At 36.4% G+C, this 25,758-nt stretch overlaps 1 protein-coding gene across 4 annotated transcripts in view; it reads left to right on the top strand.

Moving 5' to 3' along the window:
• Nucleotides 1-25,758, top strand: part of SRBD1 (S1 RNA binding domain 1) — a 123,566-nt gene that overhangs the window by 44,734 nt on the left and 53,074 nt on the right. For all 4 annotated transcript variants that reach the window (XM_005523391.3, XM_088052878.1, XM_088052879.1 and 1 more), the window contains one exon: nucleotides 15,860-15,951. In XM_005523391.3, coding sequence (XP_005523448.1) covers nucleotides 15,860-15,951 — 92 coding nt within the window. The remainder of the gene's footprint in view (nucleotides 1-15,859; nucleotides 15,952-25,758) is intronic.

The following is a 25,758-nucleotide window of genomic DNA, read 5'->3' as shown; positions in this document are numbered from 1 at the left end:
ACAGGAGTGAGTGCTGCCCATGTTGCGCTTTCCCTCGGAGTAATTTTGTTTGATGCTGAACTGGGGGTTGTGCTTGCCTGGATTCCTTTAACTTATCAACAAAGTGCACGGCAGTCTTAAGAGTTCCATGAATGACATTGAAAGAAGCACGGCAACAGGAAATACTTCAGCACACTTGTGCCTTTTTTCAGGGCATGAGAGGCAGAGAATGTAGACATGCTGTGTGTTTCAAAGGGACTTTGAGTAGGTTATTTCAGCTTGAAAAGGGATTAGACTTAGATGAGTGCAGTGTCATGTGGTTGTAACTGAAGGTGCCCATTGAGGGTAATTCCTTTCCATAAATGAATCCCAGCAGTTTGTCAATGATGAGTAAGTGAAGAGAGGGACAAATGATCAGTTTGTCATGGTGAGTGATGTGGAGGCGAGCAAGTGCTCCTGAAAGGAGACATCAAAATGCAGAAGCTGCATGAAGCATCTTCTTCAGTACCTGACCCTCCTGCAGCAACAATGAGCAAGTGCAGGGGAGAGGGCAGAGAAGAGAGAGTGATTCTGGCTTTCTTCTTCCTTTTCAGTTTTGGGGGCAAATAGGTGTTGCTTGGGTGATTCCATGCACAGTTGTAAATGTAATCAGCTCCATCTAGCAGTTCTGCAGGTTTAGATATTTTCCTTTCCTTATAATACCTAATGCTCCTGAAAGTAATTTTGTTGCTCATGTAGAAATAACATTTTTGCTTCAATCCTATTTGCAGTTGGAACTAATCTTAGTTTCTAATTAAATCAGATTTTTTTATGTAGCAGCAAATACTATTCAAATAGCTCAGCTGTCTGTGGATGTTTCTAAAAAAAAAGCCTGGAGGAGGGAGCGATGATGTGTGTCTAAGCAGTTATAGTTATTGCCTATAATTGCCTTTTCACATAAAACTTCTCTCTCAAACCTAATTGACTTATATATTTTCTAAAACTTCTTCGGCAGCCAAGGCAACATGCCTACTGCCTGTTCAGTTCTTTTATTGGGTTGAACTAGAACTAACATTTAGATTGAACACATTTTGACATTTGAATTTGATGTAAATGTTTCAGGGAAACATGCATCCTCCATGGGTGATTCTCTTGTCACCATTTTAATGTTGTACTGTAAATAGACTTCATAACTGGGCTTTCAGTAAAATCAGTGATGCATTTTTTTCTTGTTCCTGATCTGTTTTTCCTCATAGTATAAAATCATAGCTCCAAGTTACTTTTTTTCTTTTTTTTTAATTGTTTTCTAGAAGTTTGTCATTCTTGAGTAAATCAAACTGGATATTCCTGTGTTACTTCTCAGTGACTATCTCTCTGCAAAAGGAAATGTTAACTCTAATTTTCTACTGTAAGTGTAAACAGAAAGAGACATTGTCAATTTGAATGTTTTAAAATGAAATAAGTTTGATATCATGATATAGTATACTTTTAATATATCCTGTTTTTTCTAGCTAGCAAGAACAGTAAAAAGTCTTTTAAAGGACTGTTTAACTTCTTTTAAAGGAATGCTTAAGGCTCTCCTATTGACTGTTTGTCTTGTTAACCCTTCCTGCTGTAGGGAAGTGGCTCTGCTATTGTCTTGCTGGCTTGTATCTGCGTGTCCACAGGCACTTGGTGCTGCCTTGATTGCCGCTTTCTCCTTGGGGGAGCTGGTTGATGATCTCATGGCCTTTCTAGAGAAGACCACTCACTGGAATGTCTGAGCTCCTTATTAGCAGATCGATCCAGAGGAAATTATTTGTTCTCTTACTGACTCCTCTTTGGCAAAGTAGTTACAGTAGATTGTAGGTTACTGGACTTCTTACACTAACAGGAATAGTGTTTTCTGATTAAGACAAGATTTTATGCCTGGGGTTGTTCTGGTGCTATGTGAGAAGAAAAGTGGTGGCACCTAATTCAAAGCAGATTCTATTCAGTTTTATGGTCTGTAGGAAATTTCTTCCAGGTTTCCATAAAGTAAAGATGCAGATGAAATGCTGATTTGTGTCAATATATTTTATTTAGTATGTGATGCATAAAATGCAAAATCAGTTATTTTTGGTTCAACTGTAAATATTAGCATTATGAAGCAAAGCTAGTCCACGGTTCATATTAGGTCGTGATAAAATATAATTTATAATTATAATTAGTAATTTATTATTCGAGTGAGATGCTCTCTTTATGTAGATTCTTTGGTTCATCTGAAATACCAGTTCTAGCACTGAATACAGGTTGAAGTCTTAGTGATTACAACAGGTCTCGTCAGAATTTTAATGGAGCATGTATGGTTTGAGTTCATGTCTGTACCTTTATAAAGTAATTGTAGGTTAGTTTCCATTTGATTTCATGACAGAATGCAAGTTTGGGGTTTCTTCTTTAGCCACACTTAATATAATTAGATCTGCGTAAATCACATCTTGCATGTGATGATGCTGATGTTGTGAGCCTTTATGAACTTCAGAGGAAGTCAAGACTTGGAGCTTTTGAAAGATGTTTGTTCTACTTCTCAGGGTTTGATTAAACTCAAATCCAGGATGTGACAGTTTGTGGTATTAGTAATCTTAAAGCATTATTTTTTATGTTTTTTAAGAAAATATTTCAACATCTTGACAGAATTCTGAACATACCCATCTGTCGCTAATTTTATAAAATAATTTCAAATATATGATTTAGAAATAATTACATGGCATTTTAGGATTAAATTCTCCTGTATGCAAGTTTATTTTAAAAAAAGGGATAGTGGCAATTGGACCATTAATATTAAAATCTGCACCAACAGTTCCTTGATATAATATGGATCTGAATTTAGCTGAAGTTTTGTTTGTGCTTAGACTGGGAAGCCTATCTTTCCTTGTGCAAAGGGGAATATGTAATGTTTGTGCCTTGTTCTCTTGGTGGAGGAGGAGCCTGTTCCCCCATCTCTGCAGTGGATGTAAGAAATCTGTCAGCCTCATAGCCAGCTGCCCAGTCCAAGCCCCGGGCTGGTCCCGTGCAGATCTCTGCTGTGATGTTGCACATGGTGATGCTGGTGTGTGAACACGAGTCTCATGCTGCTCTGGCTTAGGGCTGTGGGCATGCTGACAGCAGTGGCACTGCTGGCCTGGCTTCCAGGGGCAGGCTGAGGATAAGGCTTGGCTCTGCCACCTCCTGCAGTAGCCAGCAGAGCTGAGCAGGAGCCCGGGGGCAGGAGATGCTCTGCCATATTAAGGGATGCTGCATATCCCACCCTGCCATATGTTATCCATAACCCCCCGTAGGAGCTGTCTGCATCAGCCACAGCCCTCCAGGCTCTGCACCGCTGTGCTGCCATGGAGTCTCTCTCAGATAACCTCTGGTTCTCATCTGGACAATTATTGTTTTAATATTGTGCTGTCTCTTCCATAGTTCTGATCTTCAAATTATTGTTTTGTTGGTTTTGTTGTTAATTTTCTTTAATGTAACAGCTGTTAATTATCAACTGCAAGAATGGTCTTAACTGTTTAACATCACACAGTGGAAATTAAGTGGGCCTGCTCTGTTCCTGCTGGAATCAGCAGGGCACACATTTCCATTAATTTAATTTTCAAACAATTTCATGTTTTCTTTTTGCTTACAGCATTTGAGGAAGCTGGGATTGCTTAGTGAGTTCTCAGTGCACTGTTTTTGACAACAGTTTTGACTCTGAGATTCCATTTATTTATGCCCCACTGTTCCAGGGCATACACCATATGAAGTGTATATATGGTGCTAAATTATTAAACTGCCATTAAAAAAACTTTGGACCTCAACTTAATACTATCAAAACTAAAATCAAGTCTTAGTTACAGAGGATCCAAATGTTCTTGTTAATATGTAGTAGGTTTTAGAGTTTCTGTTCATGGAAATATTTGAAACCTGACTGGACACAGCCCTGAGCAACTTGCTTTGATTCTCCCTGCTTTGAATAAGAGTGGACCAATCAATCTCCACAGGCAATAGTGATTCAACCATTGTGATTCCAGAGCATTCACCAGTTTCCAAAAGCTGAAAGAATCATTCCAAGACCCACACTCTACATTGGTGGCTTGTCTTGTAGGATCTAGGTGTAAAAATAATGAGGAATCCAGAAAAGCAGATGTAGGATAGATGCTCATGGCCCACATGGCAGGGTAGAAAAACTTAGCATGGACTTCCTGGTACAAACTTTGGCATCTGTGAGAGAAAACAACGTCATTATATTCGAAAAGGATAAGTTGCCCATTTTAGTTTTGTTAGTGCCTTTGTTTAAAATCATGTAACTGACCTCCAGGTCCTCAAGTGTTTCTAAGAGAATTTCCCATTATAAAGGAGGGTGAGGAGTGAGGATGAAAAAGAGGGGTAACACGGTTAAAAAATGCATGTTCTGAGATGTTCTTCTGCAAAATATGTGTTGTTTGGCTCACAAGTAATTAGATATATAAATGTGTTAATTCGCCTTCACACTATTGTAAGGAATTTTATTGCTAGAATTGCAGTTGATTATTTAAGTGCTACGTAGCGTATCTATGACTGGAGAATAATTTTGAAAGTTGTGGTGTAAAAAGTAGGACATAAAGTAAGCTTAGTTTTTGTGATTTAGTTGTCAGGATCTCTTAAAAATTAGAAAGCCATCTTATTCTGTGCTTACATATTTGGATAACTAATAAAACAAAAAGACTATAGTTGGGGTTTTCTTTTCTAGTCTAAAAGTAATTGGTTAGAAATGAAGCATGAGGAATTTCTGTCCAGAAGATTTTTTTTTAAAGTGTTTGTAATTGAATGAAAAAATGTCTTTTAAATGAAGTGGTCTTTCAGCATATGTTTATGCCAGTTCTAGTGATATTACTCATGGAAAGTCTCCTGTGTGGATCTGTCACAACCTAAGGGAGCAAGTTATTCCCTTTTAAGAGGAGGGGGGGAAAAAAAATATACCACTACCTAACTGAACTTTTATTTTACTAATTCTAGATACCTCTTTTCGTCAGGTTTTTCCCCCCCCTTTTGGTTACAATCTTAGGGAAAGAATTTGTTGTCTGTAAAAACATGTGCTTCATTAATCCATTTCAAGTGGGGATTTGGTAATTACTTTTATTTGTCTTTTTTTTTTTCCACAGAGGTTGATACATACTTGTGTTTGTAAAACAAAATGAATGAGAAGGTGTCTACTGTTGTAAATGGTTAAAGGATAAAATATAGTATAACTAATGTTTAGCTTACTTTCATTGGGAGACATTTTATTCAGGTTTCTTACTGTAGGTGCCCAGCAGTTGCATATGAGAGAAGTAAAATAGTAATGTTCAAAACTATGACAGTGAGGAGACTAGAGAAGTCATGGATGAACCATAGAGGCCTAAAAGAAGAATGGGTAATTTAATAACAAGGCACTCAGTTTACTTATGTTGCTCTTTAGACATCTGAGTACATCTTCCTGCCTTTAAATCTGTCTGAGAAAAGTAACTGAGCTATTAAAAGTGCTTGTTAAGGTAAAGTAAGCATCAGCTGATTTTATTTTGGGTTGTTTTAGTTTCACATTAAAAATGTGTTTCTGAAGAATGAGTAACCTACTCTTTTTCTTAATTTTCTTGTTTGATTATTTTTTTTCCTGTCTGTTGCTATAATCCTTTTTATACTGTAATACTACAGTTCCTTCACAGGTATTAATAGATTTTGTTGGAAACACTAAACTACTATCTCAGTTCTACAACCTTTTTTCCATTGAAGAAAAATATTTCCCATGATGGGCAGAATGGAACATTTCCTGATAAGTGTCAGGTTTATGAATGGTTATAAACTAGATCACAGGAAAATATCAAAGGAACTGTATTGTCCTGCATTAAAAAAAAAAAAACAACAAAAAAAACCCAGCAAATGGGTACCTTAAAAATTGTAAGTGCACTGTCATGATTTAAGTTTGATAGAAGTGATTTTTGAAAGGTAGAAGCATATAATTTTGATTGGGTCTGCATGAAGCAGTTTTTCTTTATCTAACATTCATCTTGAGTATGTTGAGCTGGAGTAAAAACTCATTAGGTGAATGTGTATACAGACAGCTTATTTTTTTTTTGGTGAATTCCAAATGAAAGTAAAAGAAACTACATGGCTAGAAAGATGTGGAAAGAATGATTTTTCTTAGTATTTAATACCTCAAAGAATTTTTCCTGCCAACATTTAGCCTGACTCCAGAACTCTTAATTTACTTTGAGTTTCCCTGTGTGGAAAACCTGGGTACTTCAGAGTTCATGAAGCTGTGCCAAGAAGTGTATGTAGGTTAAAAATATTTAATATGAACTCTTTGGATACAGCCTCACTATTAAGAGGGATGAGGAGGGAACAGAGAGGAACAGCAGCAGAGGATCTGATTTCCTCCCTGTATGCAGAGTCTTTCATTGCTTAACCCTAGTAGAAGGGTTGAATTCACTCCACCTTTCTTTCCTGGACCTGTGCTGAGGAGAGGGTTGGGCTAATAAAGAGAGATTGAATACTACGATCAGTGGTACTGTAGGAAAGCACAGAGGGGAAACAGAAAAAAGCCTGTCTCTGGCCAAAGCTACAGGTCAGAATTTTGTATGAATCAGGGCTGTGGAGGCAGCACAGCGGCACTAGCCAGGCTGCCTCCCAATTGCCCAGAGTGAGCATTAAAGAAAATGACAGTTGCTGGAGGTGCCGTTCTCCAAGAGGCATTTTCCTCCATATGCTGTGGTCTTGTCCAGTTATGCTCCATTCTGAGGATGAAGTCTCCCTGAGAGTTAATGTGACTAAGCTCCAACCTTTGGTCTGGATTAACTAACTGCATTTTACGCACAGCAGTTGCTACATCTGTGTTGCTTGTTCTAAGAGATAAAAATTATTCATGGGAGCTGTTATAGCACTGGAATGCCATGTTCTTGTAGCCTTTCTAGGTAATTTCAAACTGACTGTTCACATGTGATGCTTTTTAATGATATGTTATTTGATTAAATATCAATGCTTTATGAAGTTCACTGACAAATAAATTGGTTGAGAGATCTGTATTCACTCAAGAACCTGATGGACTCTCCTCAATGGAGAGTGATTTGTGTTTTTGATTGTCCTGTGTCCTACAGAAGGGTGATGTGGGTATGACATGAGTGCATGCAATAGGGAAATATTTTGGCTTAAAAATGAAACAGGCTTTACTCAGACATTTTTCCCCTAAATTACAAATTGTCAGTGACAATGCCGAATAGAGGTGGTACTAGTAAGGACTAGGTATTTCATTATAGGCAGGAATACTTCTTTTTAAAAAAAACTCATTTGCTTCCACAACCTTGATATTTGATAATGCTTCAACCTGAGTTGAAGTTCCTGATCATGAACTACCAGGTTTCAGGGTTTTATGCTTTGCCTCTGCTGTTTCTAAAAACAGCCAGGCTAGATCTTACCTCTTGCAAGATCTTGCATGGCTAGAAATCAGCTGGTTGAAGCACCAGCTTTTGCCATGTGCTGTGACTGCAGGGGTTTCTGCTTGGCTGAGCTGAGAAGAAGCTACTGGCAGGACAGTGTTGGTGACAGCTGTCTGCTCTGGAACTTGCATGTTCCTTTGGTCTGCTATGTTTCATGGTGTTGAGTCAAGCTTGTTGTGTTCACTAAGTGCTTAAGATCTGTGAGGGACAGGGACTAAAAAAAGGCTGGCTATTGAGCACTTCAGTGCAGGGGAACAGGCTTTTTTTCATAGGCTTTTTGGGGAGCATTATATTTTTGGACTGTGCCATGTTTTTGATGTGCATCTGGGGGATTTAATTTCAAGACTGTCTACAAAGGTATGAAATGTGAGTGTTTAACATCACCTAATACTTCTATTCTTTTTGAAGCCAGGCTGCCAAAATCAGTTGTTTCTTTGTCTCCTTGTGCTTCCCTCCTGGGTAAAAACAGGTTAAATCCTATCAGTGTTTGGCTACATTTTCTTAATGCTGTATGTACACTTAGTTCCCCTGAATTCACTGGCATAATTTAGTTGTGCAAAACTGCTGAGTGCTGGCACAATTGGTCTTGAAATTGCAAAGTATATTCATAAAGAGCGTACCCATTTCCATGCCTATTATATTTTAGAAGTGGACTCTAGGGCTTTTATTTCCCACATCAGTCCTAATGCCTTTTTTACTTCCCTTTCTTCTAATGGTAATTGATTATAGATAGGTAACTTTTGAACATTTCATTTATACTGCTTAGAATTGCTGCTGTTGCATGGTAATCACATAGAATGTGCTTCTTTTGAATTTACCTTAATGCAAGAAGACAAGTTTATGTTGATTCTATATTATCCATATTGTCACAGTTCCTTTCCTTGGCATTGTTGCAGCAAGGAGATGAGTGGTAGTTAAATTTTCTCCAAAGTTCCTACTATACTACACTGTCTTAAGGAAAAATAAATGTTTTGACTATTTTTTAGTTGGATGGTTAACTTGGAAGTAGATTTTGGACCTGAACCTCAGATTTTAAAGCTCTGTTCAAGCACAGAAAGGAGCTTCAGCTCTAGCTGCTTTATGAGCAATGACAGCACTTGTTTTCTGAAACTGTTAATGAAAATGGTGGGGGCAGTCACAGGTGACTGTCACCTTCAGTCTTGAGACATGCCACCCTAGGTCTTTCACTTTTCACTGCAGACATGGGATGTGTATTTCTTCTGGGGATGAATCCACAGCACCAGTTTTGTTCTGATAACAGCATCTGGCACTAGATTGATTTAACAGGCTCTGAGGTTTGCTCTTTTCAGATATGCGCTTGTACGGCAGCTTCTGTGCAGCTCTGACATGGCCACACGCTACTGTTGTTTTTTCTGCCTCCTAGCACCATGTGTGAAGCTAAAGCTCTTTGACACCTGCCATTTGGACCCTTTTCTTATTGAAAAATGTCATTGTTTTCAGACAAGATGAAGACAGATATCTGATCATTCTTCCCTTTGCAGGGATGTACTGAGGGCATGGTTCATACACAGATGAATAAAGGATTCCAGACTGGAGCTATACAGTTAGTTTTATTAGTTTAGTATGGTAACTAGTTCTTGATTTGGGAATTCATAGAGAGTTTTCCTGTAAACAGACATTGAGGAATTCTCGCATTTTATCTGTTCTTGAAAGACTATAATTTGGTATTTCAAACCGTTATTTTTTGCATGTTGTTCTTCATCTGAAAGACTACTTTGATTCTGTAGGGAAGTTTAGTTTTCCATAAGCATACTAGAAAAATTGGGTAGTACAGTATCATTGTAAGACTAAGTGTTATTTTAAGATAAGTCATTTTTAATCATCTGAAGCAACAATACCAACACTGATTAGAATATCTTGCTAAAGTTGGATTGAAACAGGCCTAATTCTTTCGTCTTGAGCAGGTTCTGAAGATCTATACTGTCTACCAGGAAAGCCATCAGCTTAAGTGATGCTTAATATCATTTGTGGCTGAACAGGAGAGAAATAATTGCTAATGAAAGGATGATTGCCTTGAACTTCTGTCATTTCAGCAGCTGCTTGATAAGGTGCTTATTTATTTTCCCTGCTGTGAGGTCAGCAAGCTGTTTCAAATGTCAGGTTTGTAACTGAAAGAGGTAATGTTATTCTGTGTTGTAATCTGCTGCAAAACAGAGTCCCTGGTATGAAATATTGTAGTAGCTTTTACTTTACAAAGTAGGCTGAGTTGGTCAAGAGCAAATTTCTTTCTTTGTGTGGCATAATTTCTAGTAAACTTCATAAAATACAGAACAAATTCATACATGGCTAGAAACACTGAGTTTTTTGTTCTGACTTCAAAATGCAAGTAGTAAGCAGAATTTCACCTAATATTTTCTATGGAAACTTACAGAATGCAGCTGAGCAATCATGTGGGGTCTGTTTCACTGTTCATCATTTGGTGTGCTTTCTGAATACTATTTGTGGGGTTGAATTCTTGTGTGTTTGGGAGTTCTGAAGCAGGAGCTGTACTTTAAGGCTTATGGTATCCCTCCTGCAACTAATTGAATAGCTGTAACTTTGAGTCACTATGAGCTTTTTTGTAATAGTTTTGCTAAAGATTACTATGACAGCTTTTGTCAAATTTGGCTGATTTTGAAAGATGGACTGTCATATAAGCAACATTTTTATGGCTTGTAGTAAGTAAAAGTTTTGAGTGAGGCAATAGAAATTTGATGAACATTCCTTTGCCATCTAATGGTGGTTTTAGTATTAAATATGTTTTACAATTAAAATATCTCCCAGGTTCTATATATTGTTAACATTTAAAGCTAATTCTTTATATTATTTAAAAACAGCAGATGAATTGAATGCTTTTTGCCTTGATTCTATTGAATAGTGATTGTTTTCTAGTATAATTCTTTTTCATGATCCTAACATCTACCTTTGCTATACCACTACTTTATTGGTCATGGGGAAACATCAGATTATGAATCCTACCTCATCTATCAGAATGAACAGACTTTTGAAGATCTCTTTGGCCTTTTTATTCTTTGAATACATTATCCATTATATACCAAAATCTTTTAATCTTGCACTTCCTTGTTTTATGTTCCTCAAATGAAAAGAAGCAATGGCATAGCTGGGTTAGAGCCAGGGTCTCAGTCCTGGTGTCCTGTTGTTCCTGTGGCTAAGAATGTGTGTCTGCACAAATCACAGCCCAGCCTGTGCTGTGCTGCAGGCTCCACCACAGCAGAAAGAACTGTACTGTGCATGGCGCAGAGGTGCTAGAGTATTTGTGTGCCCAAACATGAGTTGCTAGGAGGGGCAGGTAGCTCTGCCTTTGGTAATGGTGAGGAGTTGAAGGGGCCACTTAAGTTACCTCTGCCATGTGCAGTGTCCTGCTTGACAAGAGCAGAAAGAGCAAGATAAGTCAAATTGCAAATGAGGGAGTTATTGCTGTTTCCTGTGAAAAGCTTTTTTGACCTCCCTAGGTGGTTCTCATTACCCATCAAAAATGGGCGTGTAGAGAGACATGTAACAACAGATGCACGCATCCTATTTCTATAGTGTAACTCTCAACCCTTATGAGTGTTAGGCTCTTTAGGAACTAGTTTGACTTCTGTGTTTTCAGTAAGGCCCAATGGATTTCTCATTCATTAAGTAGCCCAATCTTCTTTTGAGTATATGCTTAATTAAGTCTTCCCTGCCCCTTCTTAGTTGGTTTTAATCATAATATCTGTCAACATAATTAAAGCTTATTACATTCCAACTGAGTGTCTAAATGCAGTGTTCTTTTCTAGAGAATATTTCATCATTTTATTTCATTTTCTGGTTCTGTCCTGGGTGATTCATAACCCAATTATTTTAATAAATAACACTGAATTAATCTTTGACTCTTTTTTTACTGCTGGACTTTGTGGGGGCCTCTGGCTTTTGTAGCCAAAGTTTATGAACAATATATTTATCAACAAATATGTACGAAGTTGGGTTAGAGGAATTAGCCACAATTATTAAATTATGATTATGAAGGGAGTTTTCTGGCAGATCATCATTTAGTGGCCAAATATGAAAATCTTGGCCCATTTTGAGGTTGACATATCCTTCGCTTTTAGACTGACCAGGATTTTCTTCCAAGTAATAAACATCAGGCTCTTCTTTGTAGTTAGTGGTGTTGTTTCTTAAAATGTTATTTTAAAAGATTGAAGTTGTAGATCAAGGATTTGGAAGTTGTAGAAACAGCAAGTTATGTAAAGTTGGATAAAGTTGCTTTTTGTTTCTCTGTAGGTTATTAATCCTGTGTTGCGTTTGATTGTAGGGAAATACCTCAATGTAATATACAAGTCTGAAATATTGATAAGGTTCATGAAAATGTCAGGAAGGTACATTCATCTTTAATCCCACAAATGTCTAGCCTGATACATCTTTTCTTTGTTATACATATATTAGATGTTTTATGTAGCTTTGAAAAGGTTTACAGTGAAAACTTACTACCTAAGAAACTTGCAAGTTTAAAAAACTGTGATTTAGTTAAACTACTATTGTTAACTAGCTGGTTACAGGTAATCTTTACGCATTTTTGTAGATATGTAATAGATTTGAATTTTAAAAAGAGTAAATTGGAGCTATTCTTAGATTTATTTTTTTTTTACCTTTTACAAGAAAGGCTCTTTTTCCTGTAAAAATTAGGAGATGGAAAATACAAATGTTTTCAAAATAAAATAATCTTTTCAGATCAAATAGGTAATGCTTATTTGAGTAAGAAAACAACTTGCTTAAGTAAATGTTGAAAGGCTCCTTAGAGTATTTTGGAGATGGGTGGCATGGTCTCTAGCATCAAGCTGAGGGCCCACCAGGTGGTGCTGGTGGAATACATTTAATATTGCCTTAGCTACTTAAAATGTGTCTTAACAGCTGTGAATGAGATAGATGCAGTACAGGAAAACCTAGTTCATATGCAACAAGCCAGTTTGTACAATTGAAAAGAATATGCTTTAATATTGTGTAGTGGCTTTGTGATTTGGGCACTTTTAAAAATTTTTAAAAATTGGATATAGATGCTGAGGAAAAACCCCTTATCTTTAGGATGGCTGAAGTGGGAAGAACAGTAGGGAGGCATAGTCTCAAATCCTTTACCTGCTTTTTTGTTAATTCAGAGAGAATTTCATGAAACTTTTTCATTCATGTACTAGAAGCATATTGTATTATTTCATAAGACGTGTTTATTTATCTACTACATATTGACTTTAAAAAGCAAAATAATTTTTCACTAAAGCTGTTCTAACTATTTAGATTTGGTTAGAATCTTTCCTCCTAAGGAATGCACAGTAATGAGGGTCTCATTATGGGGCCAATTCTTTTGGTTTTGTCTATTAAGCAACTTAAAAAGCCAAAATAGAAACAAATTCTGAAGATTTACAAGATCTTAATACAATTTCACCTGCTCTTATGATTTTTTTTTTTTTTTTTTTTTACTATTTTGAGAATTGTATTCATTATAGAAATGGGAAGAAGAGATTGAGGAACAGTGTGGACCATAGTAATTTGTAGTAAATGTCTATTTCCTACTCATTTGAGCATGTTTGGTTTTTTCTTAATATTCTCTGACATAAAATAGATATACATTATTTAAAAGACATGATGTAGAGCATTTAGTAGTGTTAAGTTAGCTTAAACTGTCTATAAAGCCATACCCCTTTTCAAGAGAATGATGAGAATTTGGAAAACATACAAAATGTCAGTGAACCAGAGTGACTGTCTCTTGTCTAGTCAAAAAGTAAAATCCAGGACAACTGCTGGCAATCCCTTAAAGATTATAATCTTAGTATTTTGACCAAGCTAATTGTTTTCACATTCTGTGTGACATTGTCACATTAGTAACCACCTCACTGTAGCCATATCAAAGCATGTGATAGCTACTAATAGTTCAGTAAAACTTTGGTTGACTGTTGTTGAATGAGCCGTAGGATGATTTCTTTGGAGTGTGCAGCCTTATGCGCTTAATCTGCATAAAAGATTTATTTAATGTCTGGGTTTTGCTGTCTTGGGTGGACTAGTGTGAGGTTCTACGTGAGTGGAAATTCTTGCTCCCCTTTTCCACATCTGCTACACCAAATACATCATAGAATAACTGCATGCATATACTAAACCATCTCAGAGTGGATCTCAAGTAATCAGTGTATGCTGCTTCTGAAGGTGCTTTTTATATCTTGTTCTCTTTCTTGAGATAATCTTTTACTTGGCTTCCCCCCCCCTTCTCCTCACTCCAATGTGTAAATGTTTTTTGCTTTTGAGGAAAGGAATTATACTTTTTTTCAAATGTTTGTCTCCTTTCCTGAGTTTTATCTACTCATTTTAGCAAGGAGTTTTTGGACTTCTTACCTTAAAATTTGGCATAAGTCATGTATTACTGTAGAATGACAGTGTTAGTGCAATCCTTCTGCTTCTACAAATCATCAGTGTAGTATTAATGAGAAACATTAAAATGTTGAGTGTGTTAAAATTCCCATCAAGGTCACATCCATTTTTTTACTGCAGAAAATAGCAGTAGAGGATCAAGCAATAGGTTATGTTCAGTAGTACAGTTTACAATACAGCACTGTAAAAATGACTGCAAAACACTGATTTTTTTTTTTTTAAATCTAAAATTGTATTACACTGTATTATCAGTCTGTATTAAATTTAAAAATTGCATGTGGACTAACATTTGGGATCTGTTGGATTACAAAGATTGAAGGAGAGATTAATGAAAAGTTGCTAGTAGTGTGTGGTTTTTTGGAAGCAATATCCAGAAAGGGAGTGCTTTCCAGATGCTGCCTTTATAAGGTGTGAACAGGTTAAAAAATACATTCTTCTGCATTTTCTTTAAATTACTCGTTTATCAGAGAAATCAGTTTTATGAGTCTTCTGTCAACAGCTTTATGTTCAGTGGTTAGGTTTTTGTGATACAATCTTATTTTTGAGAGCTGATTGGAATGTTTTATGAATGTCATTTATAGTGAAGGTGTGCTCATAATACTGAATCTTTTTTGAAAGATCATGGAATAGTTTCATTTTCACTTGCCCTCTTCACATGGTCTGAGGATTTTTTTGCTCTCTTTGAACGGGTCTGGAGTTACATTTATTTTAAAGATAACAGGATTCTATTCTCTATATTTATTGAAAGATCCAGTCTGTTTGTACTACTGTTCCTTAGAGTTTTGGGTAACTTGAAAATGTGACTTGTGTATACAGCACTCCACCAAATTCCAGTTTTGACTGGGGAAGAGGGGAATCTGTAAAAAAGCAGTAAGAAATTCCTGCCTTTTGTATTTGCATTTTACACTGTTTACTGTTACTGTGCTTGGAAAATTGAATGGGAATATATTTAACCTCTGAGCTGTTCTCCAACTTTTCTAAAGGGAGGGGCTTCTAGGTATCAGTTTCTTTAAAAATTTGACCTAATAAATGTTCCTAAAAGGAAAATTTATATTCCAATTTTAAAACAATATAAAACAAAGTTATGGTTTTTTGCTGAAAGGTCTGTTTCTTAAGGGCTGTGGTTTCTCTCCTTATGGCAAAGATTAGGTTATTTTTAAAGTGGAATAGTAAAAGTAAAAATAGTTCTGAAACTAATAGTATTAATTTCCAGTTCAGGAGCTGTATAATGCCATAATTATCAACATGAAATTCTAGTTCTATTGAAGTTATTTGAAGAAATATACTGTTGATTCAGTGGTGTCAGAATTTCACAGCTGAAAATAGACTGGGAGTACTTGATTGCAGTTTTCTCTTGAGTGGAACTAGAGCACTTGAGGGGCTTTTAATTATGTGTTTGATTTGAATTGCTGAGTTTATCATCATCACTGAATGAGTTTGAGGTGTATGGTAGATAGATGAACTGTACTTTAAGTTCCTGAAGACAAGCAATCTGTTTTTCTTTGGGGACGGCAGTGAGAGCTGGGAGGAGATGATACCGAATGCTGCTGAGAAAGGAGCTGCAGCTCTGTGACTCAGTCTGTATCAAGTTGGGGCATTTTGAGTGTTTTAGGGCAGCTGGCTTGAGGCAATGTTTGTGCTCATGGCTTGGATTCAAGTGATACTTGAATGTTAGACTTTGGAATGTATGTGTTTTTAATGAAATTGTCAGGTAGGTTTAGTTTTGTTTATGGAAGCTGGTTTGCATATTTACTTCTGGTAATACTTGTTTCTTATATACATTTTCTCTTCTCTTGTGAAGACTGAGACAGGGACTGAGATCATGCACAGTGTGTATTTATAGAAAGGCTAGAATTGATGAAGAACGAATGTTGCAGGTCAGAGAGGGGTGTTTTGGCTTAAATGGAGATACTTTCCTTGTACTGACTTACTTTTGTAAGCATTTGCGTTATTCAAAACCTGAGGCTTTTAAAAAAAAACTTAAATATTCACTTAAGTCACTTGCAAATTCTTTCACTTGTGTTGTTCAGTTGTGTGCTGTTTTACATATTTGCCATTTTATTTTTCAGCATTGTCAGTGAAGCGGGAGCATCAATCTACAGTGTCAGTCCAGAAGCGTCCAAGGAAATGCCAGACCTAGACCCTAACCTAAGAAGTGCAGGTATGAAGAATATTTAATTTTATTGTGTTTCAACATTGAGCTCAAGTTCTCAAATTATTTTGTTTATATTATTAAATAAACTAGTAGCCAAATGTAGAAAAAATATTTGGATATTTTGTTTCTAAACCTTATTTCTTCCATCATTTCACATTTGAAGTCCTAGGCATGCAAGTGAATGACATCATCTTCTATTAACACCTGTAATGTAAAGATTCTTGTGGATGTATTCCTTCAACAGGCTGGTACAGAAGAATTTATAGTGATGGATAGAACCAATGAATTGCATGAACTTTCACAGCTGCAGATGTCTGTGCCCACAGGGGCTTGACCTTTCCTCTCTTCTCTGTGTGTACTTAAATATCTCTAGCAATAATTAAACCGTTCCAGGGCTGGAAAAACAAAGTAAAACTAGAACAGATTATTTCAAGGTGTGCATTTGTTGTGATCACTGGAGTCCTCATGTAGCTGAATACAGTTTTCATAAAGTACTGTTTAGGTTTTGTTTCTAAAAAGCTATCTACTTCAGCATAAATGTCACTTGGAAATGTACAAGTGTTGCCACTATTAAATTTTCAGTGTTTGGTTAAAGAGTAGTCTTCAAAGATCAAATTCCTAACAGCTCCATCTATGTCCTACTCATGGATTTGTTTTATCAGAGACAGCTCTAAGGGCAGGTTTGAGGTTATTTTTGTATTACTTCACTTACGTATTTTTAATTGTGGGTCCTATTGCATTTGTTTTTATCTACCTCAGGGTTTTTTTTTGTTCTTAGTTTTTCTGCAGTTTGCTGTCATACTCAATCAAATATATCATATTGGAAAATGCAGCAGCACTCATATATAGAACTTTTCCAGTCAAAATGATAGTGTTCTTAAATTTAATGTTTTTCTAGCAGGTTACTGGCCTGGAAATTCTTTGGAGGGTATAGATCACCAGAAAATAATTCCAATATGGTATTCGGGGGGTAAAACTTTATAGAATTGCCCATGTTTCCCTTTCCTCTTATTTCAGCAAAGGGGAAGTGCTAACTTGATGTTTCAAAAGAATGTTTTTTGCAGGAATATTCTTGGAATATCTATATCAGCCCTTCGATTTGCAGGAGAGGTCTCTAGCTTGCTTGACTCCCTTTTCTCTGCCTGCAAACAGCCTCCATTGTAATTATTTCTTCCCTGGGACACAGAGGATTTAAATGTGTCATGGTATGGCCAGAGCAAATATTAGGCATGTGACATTTCTGTATTTGTGACAGATAGCACTAGCTTTCCCCTGGGTCACAGTATTTAATGGTGCTGTTGTATTAAATGTAGGTTTAAAGTTGATATAAATGAACAAAAGAACTGAAAAGAAAGAAATTTATTATTAACATTATGCCTTTCCAGATGTACATTTTTCTTATTTTCTCCAAAATTAATTTTTCCACATTCCGGACACTTTTATTTAGTGTTGTGCATCAAATACAGTAAATTAAAATAAAATTTTTAATACATGATCAATCCAAATAATAATTACCTAGAGTTCATAATTGCTCCATTATTACTAGGGTTTTCTTCAGGCTTAAGTGCTGTTGCATCTGGTTTTAAAAGGATCAGCAATTTTAACATGCCACAGCAGTACCACAGAGTGGATAGAAATTTAAAAAGGGTAGGATAGAAATTGAAAAATAATCGGCTAGTTCCATGGATGTTGGCTGTTACGAAACTGACAGCTAGAACTATTTTATAATCAAGGTGTTCTAGAAGTTTTAGGCTTTCTTCCTGACATCTTTTGGTGTCAATTTTTAATTAGCTGTGCTAAAGCTATGGATGTTTTCTTGAAGTTGAACGTAAAAATGGGATATAACATTAGAGGGAAACATTAACTGATGTTTGAGGCTTTTTCAGACTTCCTTCTTGGCTAGCTTACTTGTGTAGTTTCAATTTTCCTTTAATTTGCAGCATATAGAAAAGTGACATTGTGTCAGAGCTAACTTGCTTTTTATTTTAATTGTTGTGTTACATCATGTCAGATTCTGTACTTACATGATAGCATTTAATACATTAAAGAAAGCTGACAGCTGCATGATGAAGTGTGACATTTACAGTTAAAATAAAAGGTACAGCTGACGCGCGATATCTGTGATCTTAACACTATTTGCCACTTTAACATTTTTCTCAACAGAACTTTTTTGAAGGTTTTTTGAATGACACAGGCCTATGTTTGTCCATTGGGTACATAAATGTAAAATATTAAATAATACATGCTATATGAGAACTTTCTCATCTCTGTAATATTGTCAGTGGTGTTTAGCAGCTGTTTGTAGTCAGTTTTTGCTTTATACAGAGAAATGAAGATATCAATACTGATGGAAAAATTAGCTTAATAGGTTCTCCTTGGCTGCGTGTCCTATATAGGGGGAAACCCAGCAACCTTCAGCATTTCTTAGGGGTGCTGGTTAAAGGTATTAGTTAATCCAAGGTTTCAATTGGCTTGTTTTTTTTCCCTTTGAGCTGTCTTTGAAGGTCATGGATGACACGAGTTTGTAATAAATGATTGAGAAAGATCTCTTTTTAAACCAGTTGTGTATTTACAAACTGGAGAGGAAAGTCTTTATAATCATCCATACAACACTTCTAGCCAAAATTGCACTTGCTTTTTTAAAAAAATAAAAAATAAAAAAAAAAACTCTTTTTTAAAACAATTTTCTGTACTCTACCTATAGTACAGAGAATGAAATACGGTCTTTCCAACTTTAGAAATGTCCTGAATGTTTTATGAAAGTGCAGAAGCTTCTGTACTGCTACTGCAATTCCTATAAAATCTTGTGGAGTGGGACTCAGCTAAGTAGGTAGAAAAGAACTTGAAACCTATTTACTTGTGTTTGAGTAGAGTGAGAAGGTATATATCCCCTTCTGACAGTCATTGTAGGATTAATGAGCAGAACAGCTATTTCTCAGCCTCACAGAATTGGGAGATAAGAGGCTTATAGGCCAGAGCAATAGAAGGATTTCCTACTTGATAGGCTGAGGAAGTTCAGCTGCAGCAGATTAGGAGGGTTCTGCCTAGAGAGCAAGCCACTGGAATTCAGTAATGGGGGGATTTTGGATGAACTTGCGATAGGATTGCAGTCTGACAGAGAAGGGAGTGCAAGCCTTCCTGGAATTCTTCTTCTCAAAAGCTCTGCCCAAGGACACGCTTGAGATTTGGGGTGGGACGTTTTGTAGGGAAGGATGGAGACCATGAAAAGAGTACTTTGTAAGCTGGAAATGTTGATCACCTTTGTGAAGCTTATTATGTGCTCTACTATGGCTTTGTGACTGCCAGCTCTGAGGCTGCAATATGGTATTGGTAATGAGGGAGCTGTGAGGCTGGGTCGATCACTGCACTTCTATTTCTGCCCTGGCATATGTCCTCTGGCCACCCTCTTGAAGAAGTAGTTGAAATATTTGGTGGAGTTTTCATAAAGCTGTCAAATTAATACCTTTTTGGTTGTTCTGTTTATTCGTTGGGTTTTGGCTTTTTTTTTTTTTTTGGTTGTTTGGTTTGGTTTGCTCTGGATCTCTGTGATTGAGATTTATTTGTGCCTTTTTTCCATGCAAAGCCTGGATACAAGTTTCCCTTAGAAGTAGTTCTAAGTTGCAGTTTACTGGGAATGGTACTTTACCTTGCAAGTTTAACCATCTTGGTGTGGTATTCTTTGCAGGAGGAAAAAGTTAAACTCAGTAGTGACAGGCATTCCTCCATGAGACAGATGAGCTCTGTGACAGTCCTTGCCAGCCTCAGTTTGGTTGCTGTCGCTGGGCCTGTGAATCCTGGAATTCAGTGATTTTTCCAAAGGTTGATGTCATTGCTTTACTTCTATCCTGTTCTGTATAGCTTTGCCTAAGGTTTTATTTTGTTGTGCAGAGCCTGTATTCCTAATAAAAATAAGTTTTATAGGATAAGAAATGAAGGATGTCAGTACAGGTGTCAACACATACTCTTCCAGGCTTTCTTTTTTTTTCCTTTCAGTGCTTCTCCACTTTTCCGCTTCCCCTTGTTGCAAATGCTTGTTGGCTTGAGCAAGTTTGGCTAGACAAAAGGGGAAGACTGTGGAGGAATAGGTGAAGTATATATAGAAAGTGTAAGCACATATTACTTGTGTTGAAGGATTGTCACACAGGAACATGGAATTTATGTATTTTCTGGATGCCTGGGAGCTTTGTAAGGTATGGCCAGCTAGTGGAGGTTTTGTTGTCTGTAGTATAAGGAAGATAAAGGATGTACCAATTGTTTGTGCTCACAAAGTATTTTTTTTGCTTCTGCTGCCTCTCCACCTTTTGGATACCATAATGAAATGAATGTTGTTTAATAACTAAGAATCAGAGGAAACTGATGCATTCTAGTGAAACAGTGGCCTGATGGTAGAGAATTGCTATGAAGCAGTAGTCATGCTGGGGTTTTACTCTGGTTTCCATATACACTCAGTTATATAAATGAGAAGTGTCTTCATTTCATTAAATCGATGAATTACCTTTCCTTTTGAGATAACTACTCTAACAAATAAGCAATCTTTTCTTTCTTTCACTACTTAAAAAATAAAATAAAAGTGGGAGAAAGAGGCTGTTTGTTCAGACACTTTGTGTAACCACTTGTTAGAAGAGATCTCATGGTAAGCCTATTTTATTTTCCTACCTTATGCAATCATACACACTTGATTTTTAATTTGCAATTCTGTGTTCAGATGCTGAAAGAAGAGCAACATACCTGGGCTTGCCTAATGCAACAGCTCTAAGAAATGTGCGTGTTCCTCTTGGACATGAAGGATTAGGGCTCTGTCAAGGCCACGTAGGTGTGTCATCCAGTTAGGAAAGCAACAAAGGTAGATAAAATATTCCCTTTGTTTTGAAGAAAAAGGGCAAGCATGTGTCGTGCTGCATGCACAGGTATGATCCAGTATGCAAACTGTGTTGTTTCTAAGGGATGTTTTCTGAGGATAAGGAGGAATCTGAGAGAGCCAAAGGTCACACAGCACAGCTTGCCTTGGCATTGTCAAATCCCATCTTCTTGTCTCCTCTCCACAGGGCAGAACACATTGCATTATTGTACGCTCAAAGTTCAGCACACCACTTGCACTTTTCCTTGCAAAAGAAAGCCTTGTAGGCTTTGAGGGCTTGTTAGGACTTTCAGATTGCTATGCTACAGGGTTTCATTCCCTGGGGTCCTGTTAGAGACATAGAGTTCAGAGCTGTCATACTGGCCAGCAAGTAGAAGGTAGAGATTGGAAAAAATATAATTTCTTTTGACTTTATCTTAAGGAAAGTAAAATAATTTGATGATTAGATGTGTGGGACATATTGCCTGGATGTCTACTTGAGCTAATTTCTTCATCTTCTTAAAAGAGCACTGCTCCCCTTTGGCTACTCAGGAGAGAAGGTCATTTTTCAAAAACTTTATTGTTTTATTTAGTCATGCAGTTAAAACATGCTGTTCACACTGCTGTCTAAGTGGAAGCTTTCTTCTACAGCTAGTTGGAGAGAATTGGTGAAAGTTTCACAAGCTTTCAGAAGGAAAAGTAAGCACTGAATTCTCATACATTAAAAAATTTTGTCAGCTCAGTATTTATATGGGTGGCATGCAATTAGAGCAGTATGAAATGAAATAATATTTCATCTCTCATCTGTTGTGTAGCATTTAAAAATGAGTTTAGTTATACTTTTGAAAGGATGGAGAACAGAGAACCATACAGCAGTGATGAACGTGCAGTGGCTAGAAGTGAAAAGGGTAACAGCAGTAAGATGTTAATGACAGAACAGATGTTAAAGCAGTAAGATGTTAAAGACAGAACTTTATTAAAATAATAGCAATAGCAATAATTAATCTTAATTAATAATAGTAATATAAGTAATTAGTTATAGAAACAGGAGAGTCCTGTAACTTGTATCCACAATAGGAACCCTGTTCCTATTATTGAACAGAAGCTCATCTCAAGGTGTGGGTTAGGCTATACAGATTAAACAGAAATTCTAGGGAATCTGTGGGTTCTGTGGGAAATCAAAAACCAGTCCCTAACTGCAGATAGTCTGAAAATAACTGATCCTCTCCCAGCTGGGCATGAACATGTGCTTGCATCAAGATATTGAGAAAATCCAAACCAGTAGCACAATCCTGAATGGGATTTTACACAGATGTTAGAGATGTTTATCATCTTGTAGTTTTCTTATTGTTCTAGGCAAAAACCTAATGTTTTCTAACTTGTGTAAACCTCAGGGTATGTGGGAGAGGTGGTGTATAATCATTAAGATCCTGCTTACTGGCACTGTATTTCCTCTGAAGCTGCAGAGCTCAGGAGTGGGTTGGAGTAGACCAGTTTGGTCTCCCGCTACCTGCAAGTTTTATGTGCTCTGGTTAAGCCACTTTCCCTTAGCATGGAAGAGCTATGAGAACCATTCACTTCCCCGCTTCTGGTGTAACTCAACTCTGTGCATGTGTTGTATCTGTGTATTTCCTTTTGAAGGCTTTGTTGCTTCCTTGAATATGGAGTTAGAGGAATGACCAGTACCAAGATGCTCTACAATTCAAGGAGTTTTGGTTTCCTTTTAATACTGGCGTTTGATGTGTTATTTGCCAGAGTTGCTTTTCTTACTACAGGCATAGAAAAGAGAATTCTGATCACTTACAAAAGGTTAATATTTGTTGTTGATACAAATGACTAATATTTCTAAGATACAGATGACTAGTTATTGTAAGATTAGAACTTCAAGTAATTTTTTAATTTTAGTAGTTACAGTAATCAACGGCTGATGGTTGATCAATATGAGCTGCATCAAAAGTGATGCAGTTAGTATCAGCAGTGTGAATGTGAAAAGGATATTGATGATATCTACCTTTTAAGCTGAACAGATGAGGAAAAGTGGAAAAGTTTTTTCAGAGTTTATACCATCTTCTGAGACTAACTCATTTCTGTGAGAGAAAAATCACATCAGGATTCAGTTAAATGATTATATGTCCCCTATCTCATCTTGGATAAAAATGGATACTATTCTGTGATACAGAAATTACTAATGCTTGAGAAAAGTGTTTTTGAGAGTATTTCTAAGAAAAAATATTAACTTTAAAAAGCTGCATTGTAATATTCACTTGTCAAAGTTTCCTCTTTAAATGTATTTCTAACTTTCTTGTTGTAGTCAACCCATCTCTTTTAATTTTTTTTTTGTAATAAATAAGTAGAATATTGTCATTCATTATTTCATTAATCTTAGGCAAATAACAGATTATCAGTTTTATGGAGTTAAAAGTAAACTAAAATGTATCCTTTTTAAAACAAAAACCTGCTCACTTGCTACAGAAGAGCTTTGGATGAAATGCAGCTGTTGAACAGTTGCTTAAAATAAATTGCATACTTTAAACCCACCAAGAAGATATATGAGGATTCAAAACGGTGTCACAAATCCTGACCTCCTGAGAAAGAATGCCTAATGAAAAGACTACTGTACGTTTTACTGTATCCTTTGCAAGGAGGGTGAAATTGAGGTCAACAGGATAGAAAGCTTCCAGGACTCAGGAAACCTGAACAATCGATCACTGAGTAAACATTATTGCAGGTACTTACGGAGAGTAATTGATCTTGAACACAATAATAGACTTTATAAAAGGATTTAAAAAGTTATGTTTCCATATCTACTCTGGTATGATATTGACAGTAATTGCTATGCATTTGTGAGTTAGTCCCTGATTTCCTTAAGATGTTTTCTTTTTTTTATTTCACTGACATTGAAGTTTCAACCCAGACTTTTGAGGTTCAAAGATTAATTTAAAATAGGAGGGTGGATGAGTTACTTGGATGTTATAGTAGCATGTCTCAGAATAAACGAAATACTGAAGTTTTATAATAAAGATACGTAATGTTCTCATTTATGACAAAATTGAAGTTGAACTCATCATAGCTTAATAGCTTGTGGTTGCCATATATTTATTTGTAAAGCATTTATAAAACTATCTACTGCCTTCACATCTGGAAGCTTCACATTTTTTCAAAGCACAAAACAAATGCTCCTGCTCATGTGGGGTAGCTAAGCCATCACAGTTACTGACTTGGACACATTTTTATCTGTATGTGTTTAAAAGGATTGCCATCATCCTGGACTTTTGGCCAAAAATGTTTTTCTGCTTATTGTTTTGAGCAACATTTGAATGCCACTGTAACTGAGCACTCTTTCCTTATCTAAGCCATTAAGCTCTTGCTTTATGGCATGGCTCTTACATAAAGCAATGCAAAAAGAACATTTCAATATGCAATTGTCTGAACACAGAAGTTGGTAGCTTTCCTCCAAAGTGGGCACAATACTTGAAATCATAATAAATTTCATCTAGTTGACAAGATTTTCAGCTGCCCTTGCACCCTGAACAAATCTGCGTGTCTGATTTGGGTCTTAATGGTTGCTTTAGACCTGTTCCATTACTGAGGTGAAGCAGGTAGCCAACAAAATTAGAACTAATTCTGTGGTTTTAGGGCTGGCAGCTGACATGGCCCTTGTATAGATACCATACAGAGAAATAGTAAGGCTGCTGTGTTGTTTTGGCCCTTCACTGTTTAGTGTGGCAAGTTTTTTCTGTCTTTCGTCTGAAATCATTTAGCCTGAAAACTATTATCAGTATTCCTGAGTGAAAACTCTCCTTTGTGATTTGTGTGAGAAGTGCTATTGCTTGCTGTAGAAATTACTAGAGAAACAAAGTTATGTGACATACGTTTGAAGAAAATAGTCTTAATTTTAAATTTCTCCATTTGAAATTAGTGATTTGATCTTTAGGACAGGAGTAGCTACATAATTAGGTATGATTGCTAGTTCATGAGGGCATATCTGCTTATTAGCCATTAGGAAACAAAACATTTTTAATGTAATTCCTCATTTTTTGTGAAGATCAGACATAGAGATTGGCATGAGCTGTGCAAGCAACTCTTATGGATATTTTCTCCCACCACAATGGCATCTTCATCAGTGACACACAAACATACTTTACCGTCTGTTGGTCTTGTCAAATAATCAAAAGTATGGAGTGAATTGAGACTTCCAAGCAGTTAAACTGATTTTTCTAATTAAATAGCAGAATATGTCCTATCTAATGACAAGATTACAGTAAATATGCTTGCTGTAAACTTTTTCTCATTGCACTTGGATATGAAGTATATCTACATTGAAGTCAGAAGACCACCTAGACCATTCTATCCCTTCAAGTGTTAAAATTTTATATAATTTTATTGAAAAGCAGCACAGTATCTTACTGCCTTTCCAAGTGTTGCAATAATACTTTTTCTCCTAATTCACAGCTCCAAGCTTTGCATTTATGGGGTGTGCAAGTCTTGTAGTGATTTTCTAATAGAGGGTTTTGTCATCCTGATTTTAATATCCTGTTTAATATTGATTAGGGTTTTTTTCACATTTTATTTAGACTAGCATATTTTAATAAAGGCATCTCTCAAACTTTTCATGTTTGGCCATACTGACAACTTTTGAGAAATCAGATTTTCTCATTTTGCCTTGCATGCCATAATGTAATTGAATCTTATTTTCCTTGGGCAAAAGTGAAGAATACCTTAATATCTAGAGAAGTAAGAATGCATTACCTATTTCACTGTTAGTCTTCTAAAAATGTATCTGAAATGTACCCAGTGTAAAATAGTTGAAAATAAAAAACACATTTTGTAGTCTTGATATAGTTTTTAAGAAGAAAATGCCAGACCATCAGGTAGTACTGTCTCTGCTCCATGGTCGTAGACCTCTCACTTCTGCAGAGCCCTCATGATTTCAGTAGTACTCTGCCTGTATTGTGAGAGTTCAGCCACTTGGATCA

This window comes from Pseudopodoces humilis, chromosome 3 (assembly GCF_049639895.1).
Source record: "Pseudopodoces humilis isolate 2021_Gansu_Grassland_sample_001 chromosome 3, ASM4963989v1, whole genome shotgun sequence".
NCBI classification, from domain to species: Eukaryota; Metazoa; Chordata; class Aves; order Passeriformes; family Paridae; genus Pseudopodoces; species Pseudopodoces humilis.
This window is presented reverse-complemented; position numbering and strand designations above follow the sequence as displayed.